General features: G+C 33.1%; 1 protein-coding gene across 2 annotated transcripts in view; it reads right to left on the minus strand.

Moving 5' to 3' along the window:
• Sec10 (Exocyst complex component Sec10) overlaps positions 1 to 21,555 on the minus strand; it is a 96,134-nt gene that overhangs the window by 44,041 nt on the left and 30,538 nt on the right. For both annotated transcript variants that reach the window (XM_085811966.1, XM_035369789.2), the window contains exons 7-8: positions 10,516 to 10,656; positions 6,653 to 6,729 (exon numbers count right to left, since the gene is read on the minus strand). In XM_085811966.1, the coding sequence (XP_085668092.1) occupies positions 6,653 to 6,729; positions 10,516 to 10,656 (218 nt within the window). The remainder of the gene's footprint in view (positions 1 to 6,652; positions 6,730 to 10,515; positions 10,657 to 21,555) is intronic.

Here is a 21,555-nt window from a genome sequence, read left to right on the forward strand (position 1 = left end):
CACGCACTGGTTTCATCGTCAGCTTAAGGGACGCTGCATTAAAATCCAGTGTAGCTTGTGCGTCTGAAAGAAAGTCTATTCCTAGGATTAAATTTGCTTGCAAATTCTTTACTATAAAAAACATCACCTTTACTTGTTCGTCCTTGATACGGATGTACAAAGGTACTTTACCTACGCACTTACATTGTTCTCCTTGCGCCACTAATACTGTTGTATTATCCGCATTATATATGCGGTATTTGCGAAAATACTTTCTAAAAAAGACTTCTGCCACACAGGAACACTGCGCGCCGGTATCCAGGAGTGCGGTGGCCGGGATATTATTTACCAAGACTTCAATCTTCGGAAGAGTTAAATTTTTCACCATTACTGTATTTAACTTGTAGGAAGAGGGGTTTTCGTGGCCTTCAGATTTCCGCACCCTCTCGTCAGCAGAAATCCGTTTTAGTTTAAATTATTTTTCCTTTCGGTGCTTTCCTTCTTTCTCCACTGGCCTTGAGACTTTTTTCCTGGGTTGCTATTGAACTGTCGACGTTCGCCGGCTGTTTTTGAATGCTCGGGTTTCCTTGCCCACTGATTCGCTTTTTCTCCGTAGCCATGTGCTTGAGTTTGCTGTAGTCTTGGCGTACCAAATTGGTTTCGCTGTTGATATTGGCGTCTTCTTTCGACGTCCGCCGTTCTTCTACTTTCAAACTGCATTGCTAGCTCAAATAACTTTTCCAGTGTAGTCGGATTTCGTAATTCAATAAAGTCTTGCACTTGGGGTAGTAACCTCGGCAAAATCACTTGAATTATTTCAGGATCCGGACGGTTTCCATACAAGAGCTTGAAAACGTGAATTTTTCTTAAAATAAAGCTCGAGAGGTTTTCCATTCTTTGTTGATATATACTGAAAAGTTCTGTTTCTAATTTCGCACGATCCCTTACAACAGGGAAGGCTTTTAGTAGCGCAGTCTTGAAATTTTCGTAAGTATAGGTGGGACTTCCTGCTTGACCCAAGAGACTTCTGCCGATACATTTGAACCAGTTAAGCGCTTGGCCCCTCAAAGCGCTGGTAGCTAAGGTAACTTTTTGAAACTCGTGCACGGGGTAGAGCATGAAGTGGTCATCCAATTTTTCCAAAAAACTGGTTACCTGTGAGTTTCCATTAAACGTTGCTTCTGGTTTCATCGAAGCGCGCATGGTCTGGACGATGTACCCAAATCCTTCCAGAGCGGCAGCTGGCATTTCTGGATTCTGAGCCGTTTCTGCAGGCAGCACAGGTTCTTCTTGAAATTCGGCCATGGTTATTCTTCGTCGGGCGCCACTATCAGGTTCAATGTTTCTTCTAACCTTCTTCGGAAACATACAATGACCTGACTAGGAACAGAGAGCTTACTAAAGCTATGTTCACTAATTGTAGTAAGTAGACAGGATACAGACGAAGGGTATACAAGACCCTTTATTTTTCTTTATATACAATGACTTCCGTACTTCGGAATACAATGACCCTCCACTCGGGGTCTAACGTAAAAGGTATAAAAATAAAACTAAACTCTAATTTAACTTTAGAATAAGATTGGCCTTATAATAACAGGAAGCGTATGTAGCACAGAGACTGTGAACACTACAATACGTTTAATTTATCAAGAGGATTAAAACCTCTGGCCTGGAAGGCAAATAGCAACTGCGTAACTTCTAAGGTAAGCGGCCTGCTTCGAACTCACTGCTTCCTCTCTCCGCTTGGCAAAAAGGCCACACTTAAATACTTGGCGTTCGCCAGACAACTTTGCATAAACTCCTTCACGCTTATAATTCTGGCCGGAAGTAGAAAATAAGAAGTGATAGTAAAGATTTAAAATAAAATAAACGTTAGTAAAACTTAAGATCCTTACAATGTGCAATACCCTTAACCATTTTACAACCTCTCTACACAGTTATATGATGATTTGATTCAATTATGGATTTAAATTTATCATCATCAACTTCAGAATGTTGGTTAGAATGTTGGTCATTTTCAAGTGAAAAATCTCGAGAACAAAATTTTTTAAACTAATTCTGACACATGCATTCTGTTAATCAATCAACACCATAAACTTAACATATCTCTTTGTGAACCTAAACTGCTTTCTTGCCTTTATGAAAATAAGAAAGTAAAACATGCTAAAAAAGTTTATTTTTGCAGGCATGCTGCTTGAAAGAGAAATTTTCAGAACAGAGTTCAGATTGAACGGCTGTTAAGCTGAATTCCACAGGGAAAGTCTTCCTTTTCATTAATTAAAAAACTTGTTCACGTTGATATATCCATACATGAAAATCATGTATGATACAAATTTGTGGCTTTCTGAGAATCAAGCAGATGTTTGTAAAATTCAGGGATAACCACTTCTCTGAATCTTTGCTTTAGAGTTGAGTCACACAGAAGTTCCATTCTTGTTGAGTCACTCCAAATGTAACTGTTCTACTTGTGCTTGGCAAGAATCTTTATCCTGTAATGCTTCTGGTTCCGCATCTTTGTATACTTTCACTCTTCCACTACATTCTTTATCTTCTACGTCAAATTCACAGTCCTTAAACTTTTGAAACCACTCATGACAACTTCTCTCACTTAAAACAGGCTCACCATATACTTCTACAAGCAATCGATGTGCCTCAGCTGCAGATTTGTTCAAATTAAAGAAGTAAATAAAAAGTTCCCGCAAATGATGCACATTCAGCTCAAAACTCAACATTTCCACAGGAAAAAATATATGATGCTGACACAAAATCCCTAATATTTCAAGGTTATGTTGTTAGCAGATGTCCAACCTTATAACAAGACATTTTACATCAGACAGTTAGGAGTAAGGCATTAAAATTTGTAATGGATAACGAATCATGTAAAGATATGTTATTTGATGATTTTAAAAAAATTACTAAGTAACAAATTTGCAAGATCTCAGTCATTTGACATGATTCAAAATAATTTTAGCTCAATTAGACAGACTCCAAATCAGTCAGTCGATGACTTAGCTAATAAAGTGAATGCTTATGCTGCAAAATATTTTGGGTGCTATGCTATTTCTAGTGAAGAGATACATAACCTTACTCAAAAAGCTATACTTTCAAAATTTATTGAAGCTCTTCGACCAGATTTAAGACTGGAAGTTAAAAAACTAGGAACTGTTGATTTTGCTACTGCTGTTAAGGCAAAGAACACAGAAAAAGCATTAGAGGATTCTGGTAATAACTCACAGACACATGATTATTCGCCTGAAATAAATACATTAATTGTACAACAGATGCAAAAGAATAGAGCCATTGAGGATTTGTCAAAAAAATTTAGTGAAATTTTACCTAATGGCAATGTAAATAATGTAACTAGATTAGAAAATAATGCTACTCAAGGTAATAATAATAGAGAATCTTGTCATATTTGCCAACAAAATCATTGGACTACTGAGTGTCCTTATTTTCCTTCAAACAATAATTTTCAATATTATAGACAGGCTAGAGACAACCACAGGAGAAATTTCTACAGGGATAATTTCATTAATAGATGAAATTCTATTAATTATTCATTTTGTGTTCTAAGTTATGATATTTTGATATTTTATGTGCTGTGTGATAAGTACTGCATGTTTAATCCAGAAAATGTGTGTTTTTGATAAAATAAATGCGAGATTAGAAAAAGAAATTTGTCTCTGCAAGTCTCATGCATGTGGGTTATTGGGTAAGTGAAATATTTGATTATTCTTGTTACTAGAGTTTAATTCGCAATGTACTACCACTTAGAATTCAAGCCAGTTAATATTGGGCACATGGAAATTAATTAAGGATTTCTATATATATATTTGGATAGATTGTCACATTAAACACCTCCTAGTAGTGCACCCCACTACATAACCACACTTACTGGTAGTGCCAATTTTTGTCAAACATCGAAGACTAATTTGTACTCCCAATATTTTCAAGTTTAAATATCATATACACTCACTCTGCACTTCTTTTACTAAAATTACATCACTAAAAAGCAGGTGCAGACATTACACGGGTCGTTCAAATGTTGCTCTTTTTCTCGTGAGTAATTTTGGGTATAAATTTCATTTCAAACAGCCAAGTTAAGTTCTAAGTGGAAGAAAATAGCATAAGTAATAAAAGGATCAAATTTAAAGTTGGCTAATAGCTACCTAAAATTTACAAACTCGCTTTCTCCCATCCGCATATATAATATAAATTATTAATTATTGTTTACGTTATCAACACTCAGCGCGTATTAGTTCACACAGGAGCACAATATAGAAGAGGCACAAACTAACACTAAAAATTTTAATATTTACTTTTACACAAATTAAGTAAATAATGGTTCTTTTAAAATCTTGCACACATTATATTTTTAAAAGATCTGTTCTGATGCACTGTATGAAAATCCATTTCGTTTCATCATTCACCGATCCAGGAATATCTTCTTGTGCCGCAGCAAGCGCTCTTATTTGGCACATTTCCCGTGTTACTGCGTACCCTTGAGAGCGCATATCACGAACATATGCAATTACTTTTTTTGTAAGTTTGGAAACTTACATTTCAAACCACGAAATGCCCGTCTTGTTTTGTTCGTTGACGGCAGTTGATCACACTGTTTACTTCAATTACGCACACACTTTTCGTCCACCTTATATACTCTTGCTGCTGCTCTTTTTCCATTTTTCTGCACAAATCTTATGACTTTCAATTTAAAAGCAGCTGTATAGCAGCTGTATTTTCTCATTTCAGGCATGCTATTTGATAACTACCACGAAATCCAAATGATACTATGAATGAAAAGAGAAAGCTTGAAATATGCAAATGCTCCAAGGAGGGGAAAGTAATTTCATTACAAAACAGTATTTCCTGGAAGCTAGTGTGGTGAAAGCCTGTTTGGACCACTTTCATTTATTATCATGTCTGCCAAGTGGATTGCTGGCACCGATGTTATGACTGAATAACAGCTGCACTAGAATACAAGTAAAGTCTCTGTTTTCTATCCTGGTGCGAACCAGACAAAACAAAATGTGTATTCTTTCTTTAAAAATGTTTATTTACTAATGTTATTGACTAAAGGGGAAAAGGCAATGTTAAAAAAAAATATTTTAAAGAAAATATATTTTTAAGAAATTCTTTAGCTTTTGGGGTATGGACATTCTGTGGTTCACTTTTTTTATATATACATTTTATCTGTAAAGTTGAGGTGCGGACATTATATGAGCGTATACGGTATATTAATCACAAGAATACATAATAAACACATCAAAATGCACATGAGCAAGAATATTTTTGAGATATAGCATTAGAATTATATACCTTATAGCTAAGCTGACTGATTTTTTACATTTTCAATACACAATCTTTTCCTTAGCACTTAAGTAATTTTTTTAACATATTATGTTCCTTATGAAAAAAGTTTTCTCCCTCCCTCCAAAGAATGTTTACACTAGTAAGTTATAGCACTAAGGTCAAAATTTTGAATTATCTCAATGCACAAATCTACAGGCACACTGCACTCAAAGCATATTTACCTATACAGCTTTACTACAACAAATACAGTTTAAAACTTAAATTTTAAAAATATTCTGCTTTAAAATTTAGTACACTAAGAAAAAATTTCTTTCCTCTCCCAACCCAGATTAAACAAAATTTGGGGAAGCATTTTATAAAAGCCCTAATTAAAAACAAAAGTAATTATCAAAATTGCATTTGACTGTTACTGAAAATTATGCTTCAGGTAAAATTTTAAAATATAATAAATAAATTCTTGTATGTACAAATAGCCAATTTTTACAGAATCATTATAAAAAAATATTTTACTGTTTTGAAAACTAAATTGCAATATAAACCTCAAAAATTTTATTTTGACACACTTAAAGAGATACCTTTTTCCTTCTCTTAATATCTTAACGATATTAGAAAAGGATAAATAACAAAAATAAAAAGAACACAGGGCAAAAATAAGTTCAATTCAAGTGAATGCATGTGTAATACAAAATGATCATCCAAGATCCTAACAGATATTTCTACAAAACCTAAATAAAAGTTTACAAAGTATTACAGTCAAACTTGTATACTTTTGTTGCAAATGCAGAATAGAATAGAAGAAAAGTAAACTACTTTTGCATTTTTATAACTGGAAAGTATTCAGAATGGAATAATCATTCTTCTAAATTTTATTATTTTTCAACAAACTTTGTCAAAAATGGATTTCTTAGACAAATTTTTTAACTTTTTTAACAATACTTTTCAAAAGTTTAATCACTTTTTAATGTGCTTAACAAAGACAAAAATAAAAGTCAAAACTTTTTCTCTAGTATAACTTTAGTCTAAAAAACACAGATTTTAGTAGTGAATAAGTACTTCTATAATTTAAAATATTTACAAATAAAAGAATTTAACAAAGAAAGCTGATTCTCCAATTTTGAACTTGAATTTGCACAATTCAACTTTATACAAATCAATTATCAAAATATTTATATTCCCAATTACATTTTCATTTGAGGATACATCACCATAAAACTGAAATATAAGCATTAAAGAAAAGATGGAAATGGGCTCTGCAATAAAGATCACAAACATATGATGCAAACTGGAAAATATTTTAGCATTATGGCAAAAATTTATAAAACTTTAAATTATAATAACTATGGTATTCATAAACACATACCTGGAATAAAGAGTTTCGAATTTTTCAAGATATCTTTCAGGATTCCCACAGTCCATTAATTCAGCTTTGATATGAGTCTGAAATTTAAAAAGAATAATTTTTGTGAATAATATTGGAATTTAAGTTATAACTCTGAAAGATCTTTGATAAATTTTTAAATAGGATTTCAAATCTTTTTCTTAAAAAATAATTGGATCTTTTCCATTAGAGAACAAAATGCGGCATTCTATATTCTACAAAAAGACAGATACATCAACTTATTAGTCCTAGCATCATACTTTGCTTGATTTTTATTTATTTGAATTCAATGCCAAAATGTTAAAATAAAGAAAAAAAATGATTTGAACAAATTGTTACCTACAAGACCACCTTTAATTTAAATGTATTGTTTTTATCTCTTAAACATGGTTTTTGAAGTAAGCATTGTCAATAAAAAGCTTTTACAGTGTTCCCATTGAAATTAAATTCTTAATTTCCTTGATTTTTCATGACCAAACTTTCCTGACCAACCCTGACAAAACATAAAAACTAGTTATCAAATTGAGTAACTGAACAATCGTTTACATTTACTGAAAAATACAATAATGAAGAACATGATAAACACTTAAGTCATCTTACTTATTACTGTGAAGCAAATGAAAGATAAAAAAAGATATATAAGATATATAAAGTAAATATCATCTGAACATTTAAAAAATAGGTATAATTCTTAAAAAGAAATACAGTCAAAAGTCGTTAATTCGGACACCCATAATCCGGAATGATCTATAATCCGGACTTCAAAGCTAAAAACTTTCTGTGCATGCGCCACATTGACACATGCGCATAGACGTTTACGCGTGCGTGTAAGAACTTTTACCACTGCGCATACGCGTGTGCGCAAGCGCAGAATACATTTTCGCGTGCGCATTTTATGTATAACGGACGGTACAAGCTACAATTATCTAATTATCTATTTCAGTTAATGTTGATGATTGCGTTGTTCCTTAATCTTCGAATTGCATCCGGCTTATTATTTTTTGCAGACTGTAAGAGAAATTTTATAAAAGTAAACTTGAACTTTCGATTACGTCAAATAGAATTTCCGATTCTGGAGCTCCCAAAGGATCTACAAAACGAAAGTATGTTTCGATGTTCATCAAACAAAAAGTGGAATTGCTGCAAAAAATGGATAAAGACATAAAGAATGTGACAGAGAGGTTAGTGAAAACAGAAAAATTTCGATTGACAAGTTAGTCAGTATTCTCGGCACAACAATTAACGGGACTTGAACAGCAGAACTTTGTAACTGAACAAGAAATTGTGTCTGTTTATAGAATTAAAGAGAAAGTATTATCACATAAAACGAAGCAACTTAAAACAACTTACATTGAAAGAAATGTTTAATAAAGTAAACAAATAAATATGAAGCTTTTTTTTTTTTTTTTTTTTTGTAAATTTTGATACCCTTTAGATTATAATTGTTCTTTATTTCATAAATTAAGGTTTCATATTTTTTAATTTTAGAATTTCTGCATGCCATCTTACGAGATTTAAACTAATGATCTATAATCCGGAAAAATCGATAATTCGGAATCGCCGAAGTCCCAATGAGTCCGGATTAACGACTTTTGACTGTATTAAACTTTAAAAAAAAAACTATTAATCCTGCAAAAGAAATTTAAAATAGTGTATCATTCATAATCAGTAATCTTCTTCTGGTGTTTCAAAATAAAAATGAAGAACTTAGCATACTATGAGATTAATAAAAGGATTTAATCATTATAGCTGTAATTATAATTTATCACACAATGTAAAAACTTCTTAACCCCTTAGTTGTCGTACACATCTCTCATATGGGCTGAAAATATGAATTGATTTACCGTATCATACCTGTATCTCACACAGGCTATGTTTTTGTAATGAAAAGCCATGGAAATTCTAATTTTTACCATGCCTGTATCAATTTTTTTCTTACAGCTGCTTCACAAATGGTAGTACAGTACTTGTAATTTGGTTATACAACACTAGTGTGTAGATTTACAATATTCTTTTCATTTGAACATCCTTTGAGGGGATCCAGCTTTGATGCTTATCATTTTTTCACATTTAATATTTTTAAAATGAAATGAATAAGACGTTTTTTTTTTTTTTTTTTTTTTTTCCAAATGCTTTAGATTCTGAAGTATCAGAATTTGAAGAAAGTGATAATAGTGATGATCTGGCACCACTTTTACCAGGATGCCAATGGAACAAAATTATGCTGGATGTCTCAAATATGTGTCCTCCATGTTTTCAATTCATATTACTGCCTAAAGCAAATATTTCATTTCAAGATAACTCAGGCATTTTACAACATTATGAGCATTTTATAAATGATGAAATAGTGAATATAATTGTAAAAGCGACTAATCACCATGCTCAGCAATCAGGTATACATTGTTGGTAAAAGAAAACGGAAAGGCAAAGGAGAATGGAAACTTGTATCCCCACATGAAATACATTTGTTTCTTGTGCTTACAATTTTACAATGTATTACAAAAAAACTTGATGAAAGCATGTATGTGGATTAAGAACACATCAGTGGAAACTCTTTTTTTATGTCATATAGTATGTACTGTGACATAAAAAAAATACTTGCATTATGTGAATAATAATTCTCATGATCCAGAAAATCATCCTAACCCAAAACTCTACAAAATTTAGCCTATTTGTGAGCATTTCAAAAACATGTATTAAAAAGCAATTACCCCCAGAAAGAGATGTTACTACAGATGAAACTTTGATGCTATACGAAGAAGATCACCAACCTTTGAAAAAAGTAAAATTTGGTATTAAAACATATATGCTAAGCACATCTAGTACTGGTTATTTCATCCTAAATTCCGGTCTCTATCACAAATCATGATCTTGACACTGGTATAAGTTATTATGACTTTGGTGATGCCATTACTGAAACAAAGGTATTGCATCACTTTAAATAATTATTATACTTCATTCAGAATTATGTGATATCCTTTTGACTTATCAAACGCACGTGTTGGAACTGTCAAAGAAAACAAAGACGATTTACCTTCAGCACTGAAAAATAAAAAATTAAAATCTGACAAAATTATATCATTTACACATGAAAAATTTCTCACTCTGAAACAGAAGGACAAAAAGGATGTAGCAATGTTATCATCATTCCATGATTCCGAAACTGTTGATGTAATGACAAAAAGTAAAAAAGTGTAAACAAAACCAAAGGACGTAATTGACTACAACAAAAAAATAGGAGGTATAGATCTTGTAGATCAATCCCTTTTAGTTATCATGTAGCAAAAAACGAGAAAAAATATTATTTAAAAAAAAAAATTAGTCCACCTTTTACACCAATCTGTTCCTCACACTTTTCAAGTTTAAATAAAGGGAGGTGGAAAAAATCAGTTTAGACTAGATTTAATGAATGAAATAATTGATAAACATTATACTTTCATCTATTTTTCAAGATGAGGTCATGCACCAAACAAAGCATCATCAAGTCATTTATTTCAACGCCATTTTTTTAACTTACACCACCTACAGAGGAAATAAAGAAAGTCCTGCCAGAGAATGTAAAGTGTGTTCATCTAAGAATAATGCAAGAGGAAAACGAATTAGGGGAGAAATGAGGTATTACTGTGAGGAGATCTGTTTTATAGCATGTCACCTCTATTTTAGTTCTATGTTTATTGAAATAGGTAACCTGAAAGACATATTTCTTATGCTTAGAAAAAGTTTACCATCATAATGCACAATGATGAAAAGGATCCAAACAATTAACTAAAAGGTTAGGTTTCAGGGAGGACAAACTATTTAGACTTCATAATATAAAAACATTAAATTTCTTGAAATTTACTTACTTGAAGTTTACCATGAAAAATATTCAAAATGTATTTTGACATCACTTGCTCAGGATCAGTGAAGACCTCTTGCATAACTGCAAGAGCTTCCACACATGAAGGCACTATCCTTGATAAAATATCACCACTAGAGGGCAGACTCTGAAAAAAATACAAAACTTACATGTAAGTACTATACTGAAAATGAACACTGTCTTTCAGATGCAAGGCATCATAACTCCATAATGATGGTATGACATAATATCATACTGTAATAATCTTAAAAGGAGATAAAATCTCATGTTTTAGTAAAAAAATTAATGGATTCATAAGATAAATACCATCATAAATAACCTGTAAAATTTACTCTCTCTGCAGGACAACTAGTGGCTGAGCAGTTAAAGACTGTTCAATACTGGTAGTTCATGAGTTTCAATCCCAGTGAACAGGCTGGCTGCACGGCTGGTTTTTGCAATTTCCCATTTACAACATGAATATGAGCCAGACTACCTTAGGAAGTTCTCCCATCCTTTACACAAATAACCTTCTAATGTTTTGCTGTATTCAGATAGCCATTCACTCTTTACATGACATTAATTTATCATTTTAAAGATTTAAAGCATTTCAAAGGACTACTAAAACAATCTTCCTTCTTCTGGAGCAAATAACTTCATGCTTACTTCTTGCAGAAGCAAATATTACTACTTCATTTTCCAGAAATACAGTGAACACTGGACCTCATACATAGGGACAAAAAAAAAAAAAAAAAAAAAAAAAAAACATATAATTTACAAGACACAGTACATTAACATAATTCAGCAGTGAGAAATGGAATAAAATTTCAACTACATTTGCCTGACTTTAATGTATATGAAAAGCCATTTATTTTATATTAGTCTGCTGAATATTTGCCTTTTTCTAAATAATTTCCTCAACCATATTTTTTTTTTTTTTTAAATCCATACACTGACAAAGGATAAAAAATAATTGCATGCATTTTATTAGACAGACAATAGCTAACATGTATGCTCTGCAGAATCACTAAAATGCACTTTACAGTTTATTTTAATTTTAAAATACACTATTTAACTGATATAACTGAAAATGTTCAACCTGATACAAATAAATATTTCCATACTGACTTTTTTATAACATAAATTTATAATTACATTCTGTATAGTTTTCCTATTTATTTTTTACTAATCTAGCTTTTAATTCAAAAACTCAAAGAAGACAGAAATGGAAAGGAAAAAATTAAGCTTTCTCATATATTAAGAGAGAGAGAGTTATAATTATAAAGCATTAATAAAATTCATGTCATAATTATGAGACAATCCAAAATAAATACAGCTAGCTAATATTAAAGGAAATGCAATTTTCTTTTATATAGCAATTATACATATATTTTCTTACATAATTCCAAGAAATTATTAAAATACATTTTAAAACTATTCAAAAAACTAGAAACTTATATATGGACAAAAAGAAAAGACAGATTTCTGGTTTCAAAAAAATTCTGATTCTGTAATCAAAAATTAATTTTAAATTCTGATTGGCAAGGAAAAACAATTAACAAAGAAAACTGAATGCAATTCTTGAGATATTTTCATGAGTAAAAAGAGTACAAAATTAAACAGAGCAGTAAAAAAGAGAAGTTTGTGTAATTTACATTTTCTTGGATACTGTAATGTAATGCAATATTCTACTGGAAACTTCACTATTACTATTGAAAAACAACACAGTATTTTTAGCACATTTTTATAAATGCTATAAAGCATGAAACATTAATAAAGGTCATTAAAATGAACAGATCTTCATATCTGACTGTAGGATAATGAATCAGTTATCAATTTGTTGCTGGGGGGGAGTTCTTAACTATGACAAAAGATAGTCTGGGATTAATGAGTTCAAAACAAACACATATACTTGAGCAGAAATTCAAGCATCAAATTTGTGAAACTGAATATAAAATTTCTATTGACATTAATTCTGAACTAAGCTCCCTAAAATTTGCTAAGAAACCTTTACTTGGGTTAGGGAGTGTTACAAAATATTATTTTCTGATAAAAAATTTAATCAAGACAGTCAGATATGTTTGACTGAAATAATCTGACAATCATTCCCATCATCTCTAAAAAGCTACCAAATGGATGGGGGGGGGGGTTACTCTCTGGTTATCTGCCAAACCCTGACAAGAATTACCAAGCAAAGTACCCTGTCACCAAAGTAGGCAACCCAGAATTTTACAAAAATGTTTCTACCTGGCAACTCACTAATGGTTTTGCAGCCTGGTTTTGAAATTGAGGATCCTGTGGTTGTGCTTGTTGTGATTAGTGTGCAGAGTTCCTTTTTTTTTTTTTTTTTTTTTTTTTTTTTTTGTCATAATGGAATTGTAATGCCACTGCTGTTCACTGCCTGCTAATGAGAAAGGTAATGTTGCATTTTCAGAAATATGACATATTGCCTAGTAGTACTGAGTGTAGGAATGCATATTTCATGAATTTAATTTATGCAATTCTCTGATTTTTTTTTAAAGTTAAAACAGGTTGACGTGTAACACAGGGAGCAGCACCACGTTACACTGCCATGTGATAATGCTACAATCCTCCTTTTTTTTTTTTTTTTTTTTTTTTTTTTTTATTACAGCAAACTGCTATGAACAGACTGCCTAAGCAGAAGACTTCCTGGGAAGAAGACCAGTAAAAAAGAAAGTTAAACTTTTTATTATGGATGTTTATAATATTTTTAATTTAGTCAGTCTGTTAAAGTTTTATTAATTTTGAGTGTTTCATTACAGATGTTTGTTTTATGTAATTTTCAGTCAGAGTCAGATTAAGACTTACAGGCCCTAAAGGCAAGCACCTAAAGGATTTTGGTGCTTGTCCCCACATACAGCCCTTTTCTTCCCATTTCTTCTCTTTTGGTGTTGGTCTACACATTCCAGGGTAAAACTGGCTCCATAAAACTTTTGTGGTGCCTTCTTTTCTTGATGCCCTAAACACATGCTTATTTTGCTCAATGATTAGTCCAGCTATGCTTTCAGTGTTTCATGCATTTTTTATTTCATACATTCTTCTCTATTTTGTATTATTTTCAATGTGCCCCCATTTTTTAAAATGACTACTGTTTTTTAAAAACATCAATGACATGTTAGGTTGGTGAAAAATTAGTTGCCATTGATAGGCGACTTTGTAAGAATGTTGGGTAGATAATCAGACAGCATCAGATGGAGAATGAGTAATGGTTAGGATTAGTCCTTCTGCCAAAGGAAAATGCTGTGCATCCAGTATATTGATTGATGCTGACTGCTTTACTGATGGGCCCATATTCGAATCTGGGAGAAAGCATGGTCGTTTGTAGGCGTATAATGTCTGTGCAGCAAGGGTACACTCAAAATACATGCCGAGCCAAAAGTTCTCTCCAGAAATTGGTGGTATGTAAAGAGGGGTGCAAACCCTCAGACTGCCCCTCTGGTGTGTTCTCTCTGTTCTGTATTAGTATTTATACCATTAATGCAAATGTGTGGTACTACATGATTCAGCATAACGGTATGTGCTGTACATGGAATTAAGTGAATTGGTACTTGTACTATGGTCACATGTTTGGTATTCCTATTACTATGGTTGCAATGGTGTTTATTATTAATTGTAATGTGCATATTGTGATATGGCTTCTAGCGGATTTATTTTTATGTTCTTTAAATAATCTCATTTTTATCTATGTTTTTATACTGTTATATGCAGGGTGAATCTGAACATGGGGGCAAAACTTTATGGGATGACAGAATGCAGAAATATTCATCATAGAATGTATGGTTGGAACGGAAACAGTGAGAAGTTAAAAGGCAGTTTTTCACTGTAACATTTAAAGAATTAACACAAGAATAAAAGGAGATACTTCGGAAAACATTTTATGAATAGGAATGTAATTGATGTACATGTTCTAAGAAATTACTCAAAAGACTTTCTGCTAGCTGTAACGCAGGCTTCACACTTGCATGATAGGGACTAACGCATATTTGCAAAGAAACCAAGCATACCCGAGTGTTGTCAGCAACAATGGAAAACCTGATGACTAGATCATGGTTCGTATAACTAGCTATCATCTCAGCAGTCTAGGGTAGAAAATGCTGTTCTAGTCTAGGGTAGTGTGGACTGAATCTTTTTACACCTTTTACAATGCCACTAGCAGCCGGCCATTTGTGCTCCGCCCAAGCTTTATATGACGAATATTGCTTGTGTAACTGCATTCTATCACCCCCTAAAGTTTTGCCTCTTTATTCAGATTCACCCTGTACACGAATATTTGTAGTTCAAATTGTAGCACAGTAAGTGCAGAATTGTATTGCCCCATCATGGAAAACTATAAAGAGAAAGAAAATATTCTGCTTGGTAATACTTTAGGTTAGAAGGCCTCTCAATGGTTGTTTTCTCACAAAACTCAGGCGAAACTGCACAGTAAATTCTAGTGTGATGCCCATTTATAAATATCAAAAACAAAAAAATTGTAGAGACATTAGGTATTTTTGGAAGCAAGCAAGATGTAAAATATGCAATGCCTTCACCAGGAATCGAACCGACCTGTCAATTACGCACTGAGCATGCAGACCACTACACCACAAAGGCTCACTAAGAAGGCGGGAGAAATACCTTATATACACCCCCTTTGAAAGGGCGACTGGGGTTTTTAGGGGACCCAATCGCCAAATGCTGGGTGAGAAGAATCATCCTCCAACACCCTTTTTAGTTCGGGTGCCAATGTAGAGACATTAGGTATTTTGGAAGCAGGCAAGATGAAGAATATGCAATCCCTTTGCCGGAATGGAACCGCGGACCTCTTTCAATTATGCACTAGGCGTGCAGACCACTACACCACGAAGGCTCGCTAAGAAGACGGGAGAAATACCTTATAAATTTAGTACCAAAAGATTATACATTGCAATGTGGAGAAAGATTAGCTTGACATAGTTTTGAATGGATTAAAACATACATTTTAGGGTGATAATTCATAGATTTAAACATCAGACTACACAAAAATAGTAGTTTAAAACAAAAAACAAAAAAAATCAAGTTATTTTTTTACCTTCTCATTCCTCTAAATGCCACTGAAAATCTAGGATATAATCCAAAGCTCTTTATCTAAACAAACAGTAGTTTTTAACAGTTGCAAAGTTGAAAATTTTAATAAATCAAGCAACAAAGGACATTAGTAACAAAATTTTGAAAAATTCTTCAAAAACATTATATTTCTGAACTTAATTCAGATAACTATTATAAACCATAATATTTCCATGTTAAAGCAGTTACTTTGCTAAGTCACTAAAATTGGCAAATCTAACAGCTCAATCCATAACATGCAAATTTCAAATGTCGCCAAAGGTTTGTGGGAGGTCACTTGAGGAAGTACTCAAACCATTTACACTAATATCTCTTATTAAAATATCTTTTACATTTTTAATATAGATTTATAATTTTGCCCTTCATATTCTTTATTTTTATTTATTTATTTATTGAATAATCTTTTTTACTGCATTATTTCAGATTTGGTGTCCCCTCTCTTTCCTTTCTTACAGTACTTCACAACTTTCAATGTGCCTTGCAATTCAGCTCCATCTTATGCTTATTTCCTAGTTAACTATGTGAACAACAATGATAATCTCAAAATGAGTTTATAATAATACACAGTTTAAGACTACACAGTTACAGACAATATGAAGTTTTAAGGCTGATATTGTAATCTTCAAAACTATACTAATGAATTGTTCAAACAAAGCATAACCAAGTTACCTGATACATGCTGTAAACATTCATAAGTTCTAGAAGCGGTTCTACATAATCCCAGTGGGTATCAGAACTGCACCTTGCACCACACTATTTGTGGTGCTCGTGTTTTCAGTAGCCATGAGTGATGCGATGGATGTGGAGTTGAAGCACGGTATTAACATTAAATTCTGCATTAAGCTAAGAAGAACAAATACCTATACAAGCATGGAATATGATATAACAAGCTATGTGGACCAGGCATTATTGAAGGGGCATTTGTTTGAATGATGGCAGAGGTTTCAGAAAAAGATGATCCAAGATCACGTTGGCTTTTAACACTTTGTAATGGTGAAAATGCAGAATGAAGAACTTTACTTTGAGAATATCATGGTGTTACTATATGCACGATAATAAATTTATTGAACTCGAATAAGGATATTTACCACTATACTTTTATAGGGAAACCAAAGCTAATGCAAAAATTTCCCTTTAATAAAGTAATGACAAAAGAACAGAAAGAGAAGAGAAAAAGAGCTATTGTCAAATCATTGGGAAAGGCCGGAAATGATCCCAGAAATGCTTAGTATTATTGTCAAAGAAAAATGTTAGCAGAACAAATATGCTCTCAAATGAAGCAGCAAAGTACTGAATGTTAAAATCTTAATTCATTAGACTTAAAAATAAAAATAAATAAATAAAAATAAGCAATGTAGCAAATACTGGAAAGAAAGGCAATGTTTACCACCTTTATTTATGTAAGAGGTACAGTTATGATGAATTTCTAGCTCAAGAGCAGATGATGAATTACATTACATTAGGTGTTTTAGGTTGAGGTATTGAAACATCTGCATCAGGAAATTTGGCTGTTGAATCAGCAGAAAAATAACTGGTCAAACAAAATACCCCTGCTCTCTCTCATCCTTGCTTCCAAGACTATGCTAGCAGATTATATGCCAGCAGAAATATAGATAATGGAGAGGATATTTTAATAAAATAAGGATCATTTGTTAATGAATAAAATACACTATTTTTTTACAGCATGAGTTTTGTAACTTTTCAGCAAAAGTAACATGTTTATTTTATCAAGAATAAAATTATATTACTAAAACACAATACTGTATAAAATTGATTTTAAAATTTTTCAACTTTATTAGTTTTAAAAAATGCAATGATGATAACTTTTATTAAACAAACTATAAAAAAGTACTATAAGTATACTATAAAGTTTGCAAAAATGGGGAAAAAACTCACTATTTTCTTGAACTTTTCATTTACTCAACTAGACAATGCTGCACATACCTTTAAGTAGACTGACATCTTGGACAATTATTTTTTTCTTGTCAACCTTTTTTAATATCATGCTTGCATGTTGTATTTTGTTATTTTACAACACTTGAATATGGATTAGATGAAAGCATAATGAATATGCATTAAAGTTTGCTTACAAAATTAGTACAAGTAATACAGAAACTTATAAAATGATTCAGAAAGATTTTGGCAAAAATATTTTTAGTAAAATGAGCAAATATAGCAGCAATTCAATCATTTCAAATATAAAAATGTCAGTTGAAGGAAATGATTATTCTTATGTTTATGGAAATTTCCTGTTATGTTTTTACCACCAATCCTCGAATTCCATATCACAGATTATGTTCTTACTGCATTAATATAAATATTAACAAGACATAGTGCACAATAAAAATTAAGCTTTATTTAGGAACTTCGCGCACACTGCCCGACAGCCTGCCTGTTTCGCTCTGCTCGCTACTCGTAAGAAACTTCTCCTCTAGGGTTGCCACACTTATCGGAGGGCGCAAGGCGCGCTCCTTATCGCCATCACCACAGAGTTTCCCCCCAGTTCCTTTAATGGCTATTCAAAGGAACGACATAGGTTATGAAATTATCTCAGAGTATCCGTGCTGTCGGGTATTTTTTTTATGATTACAAAATTAGAATTTAAAATTAGAAAAGATCAAAATGCAATTCAATATATAACAAGGTATTGACACATATAATAAACATAAAATAACAAGAAATATGTTAAGATATGAATTTTAAAAAAGTGTTTTAAATTGTTATGTAAGAAGCAAGTTTCTTAGGGAAGTGAACATATCTTCCCGATCTGGTGACAGTTTGTGTCTTAGAGAGTTCGTTTGCAGATTTATTCTGCTGAACTATCTTTAAGTCTTTATTTGTTTTTAGTTCAGGCAATTTAGAGTCCGAAAGCAAATAGGCTGGTTTCACACGGTCTATAGACACAATAGATTTCAGACTGTTAATATCAACTGTGAAAGTTTTGTCCGTTCTAGAAAGAACTTTATGCGGACCTGTATATGGTTGGCACAGAGGTGGCTTTACTCGATCGACACGTAAGTATACATGCGTACACGACTTTAAGGTAGCACTTACGTAACATTTTTCTTGGCAATGTGCAGATGTTGCTATTGGATTCAACTGTTGCATTCTATGCCGAAGATTCGTGATAAATTGTGTGTCATACGGAGATATCTTAGATGACGTTATCATATCACTAGGCAGCTTGAGAGTTGTGCCGTACACCAGTTCAGCACAAGATGACTGTAGATCTTCCTTTACGGCTGTCCGAATACCAAGCATAACAACTGGTAGTGTTTCAGTCCAGTTATTGGTCTCGTGAGCCTTGAGAGAAGATTTTAAATGTCGATGAAATCGTTCAACAATGCCGTTTGACATTGGATGATAGGCTGTTGTGATTCTGTTCGTACCCAAAATGCGCGTGAATTCTGCAAAAAGTGCGGATCTCATTTGAGAACCTTGGTCTGTTGTTATGATCGATGGGCAGCCAAAACGAGATATCCAACAGTTGAAGATGGCTCTGCAAATGGTTTCCGTTTTCATATCCGGGATGGGAATGGCTTCAGGCCATCTGGAGAATCTATCTATTAGAGTCAAAAGGTACACATTGCCTTCTGATGGAGGTAATGGTCCGACGATATCCATATGGATTTCTGAAAAACGTGCATCAGGAAGAGAGAATGTGCCCAGTGGTGCTTTAGTATGCCTAGTAATTTTCGATTTTTGGCAAGATTCACAGGATTTCACCCAATTTTTGATATGACGTTTCATATCGGGCCATACATAACGAGAACAAATAAGCTTCGTAGTAGCTGCAATTCCTGGATGTGACAGATTATGCAGACGATTAAAGATGAGTCTGCGAAAGGAATTCGGAACAAATGGACGAGGAATGTCTGTTGATATGTCACAAAGAATATTACCATCAGAATATTGGCACGGTTTAAATTCCAGTTTCAAAGATGATGTGTTGTTTTTGAGAAGGTCTTGTACCTCCGGATCATGCCGTTGAGCTTCCGAAAATTTTTTAAAATCCAAAAATGGAGATTTTGTTATGGAATCAATTTCGATTCTTGAAAGAGCGTCAGCAACGACGTTTTTCGAACCTTGCACATGCCTAATATCAGTAGAGTACTGAGAAATAAAATCTAAATGGCACAATTGTCGAGGTGAACATTTATGAGGGTTCTGTTTAAAAGCGTATATTAACGGTTTTTGATCCGTATAAATTATAAAATTTCTGCCCTCTAACATGTGTCGGAATTTCTTAATTGCAGAATAAATAGAAAATAATTCCCTATCGTACGCGGACCATTTCTGTTGACTTTTACTGAGTTTCATAGAGAAAAATGCTATAGGTTCCCATGTTTGTTGAGACAACTGCATAAGTGTGCCGCCGATTGCGACGTCTGAGGCATCTACCCAGATGCTTAGCTGGGCTCCGGGAATAGGGTGTCTCAAAAGGGTAGTCTGAGCAATGGCATTTTTGGCAGCAATAAAGGCTTGTTCAGCATTCTCGTTCCAAATTAATTGTGGGGATGAATCCTGAACACGAGAACGAGATTTCTTTTTATTAATATAGCCTTCTAACAATTTTATTAAAGGAGAAAGAATATGTGCTGCTTTAGGTATGAAACATCTATAAAAGTTAAACATGCCTAAAAATCGGCGAAGCTGAGTGAGAGTGGTAGGTTGAGGAAAATCTAAAATACATTTGACTTTGTCAGGAAGAGGTTCAATTCCGTTTTCACTAAGGTGAAAACCTAAGAAATCAATAGATGTTTGACCAAAGGTGAATTTTGAAACATTTATGCAAAATCCATATTCCTGAAGTTTGGAAAATAAAGCTTTCAAATGCCTGCAATGTTCCTCAGAATCTTTAGAGGCTATGAGCAAGTCATCGACAAAAGCGTAAACGCCTTCTAAATCCCGCGTGACTTCATCTATAAAACGTTGAAAAGTCGCAGATGCATTGCATAAGCCGAATTGCATACGAGTACTTTCGAATAAACCGAATGGTGTGCATATGGCGGTTTTGTGGATGTCGGCTGGGTTAATTGGTATTTGATGGTATGCCTTAATCAGGTCGACATGACTAAAAATTTTAGTACCGTTTTAAAAAATTTTAGTTAAAAATTTTAGTGCAGCAGTAAAATCGGCTAAACATGGAATAGGGTATTTGTCTTTTATTGTTTGAGCGTTCAATGCTCGATAATCTCCTACAGGTCTCCATTCCAGACTTCCCTTTTTTGGAACCATGTGAAGTGGGGATGCATAATTGCTGCTCGAAGGTCTCAAATGCCCCAATTGCATCATAGTTTGAAATTCTTGTTTTGCTATTCTTAAGCGATCTGGAGCTAACCGACGAGGTTTTGCAACCACAGGTGGACCTTTAGTTATGATATAATGAACGGTGTTATGTTTAACAGGTTGGTTAGGATCTGGTAATCTAGTAACTGAAGGAAATTCTTTTAAAATTTTGTGATATGGTGTATCACTAAATACAGTTTTTACTGAATAAATGCTTGCATTTTTCACACAACCGATGGTTTTAAAATGCGTTTTTAAATCTTTGAGACATTTGTTTCTGAGATCAGGCACCAATTCAAAGAAATGGAGAAAATCTGCTCCAAGAATGGGTGTACTAACATTTGCTATAAGAAAAGTCCATGTAAACTGTCGTCTTAATTTGAAATCCAAAGAAAGTGTTTTTTGACCATAAACATGAATAGTAGAAGAATTAGCAGCGAAAAGTGTTTGTTGGGACGAATTCCGTTTTTGAGAATTATTTGCTGGAAGTAAGGACACGTCAGAGCCGGTATCGACCAAGAATGAAAGGTTTGTTCTACGGTCACGAACGAACAGGCGACGTGAAACTTGAGGCAAAGAATAAGTCGCCTCTATTCTTTGCTGGTTTCGTTTCCCTGCCATGAACAAGGTTTTGTACATTTGTCATCTCTACACT

Source organism: Stegodyphus dumicola, chromosome 2 (genome assembly GCF_044657685.1).
Source record: "Stegodyphus dumicola isolate Sdum_Otavi_A_Nest chromosome 2, ASM4465768v1".
Lineage (NCBI taxonomy): Eukaryota > Metazoa > Arthropoda > Arachnida > Araneae > Eresidae > Stegodyphus > Stegodyphus dumicola.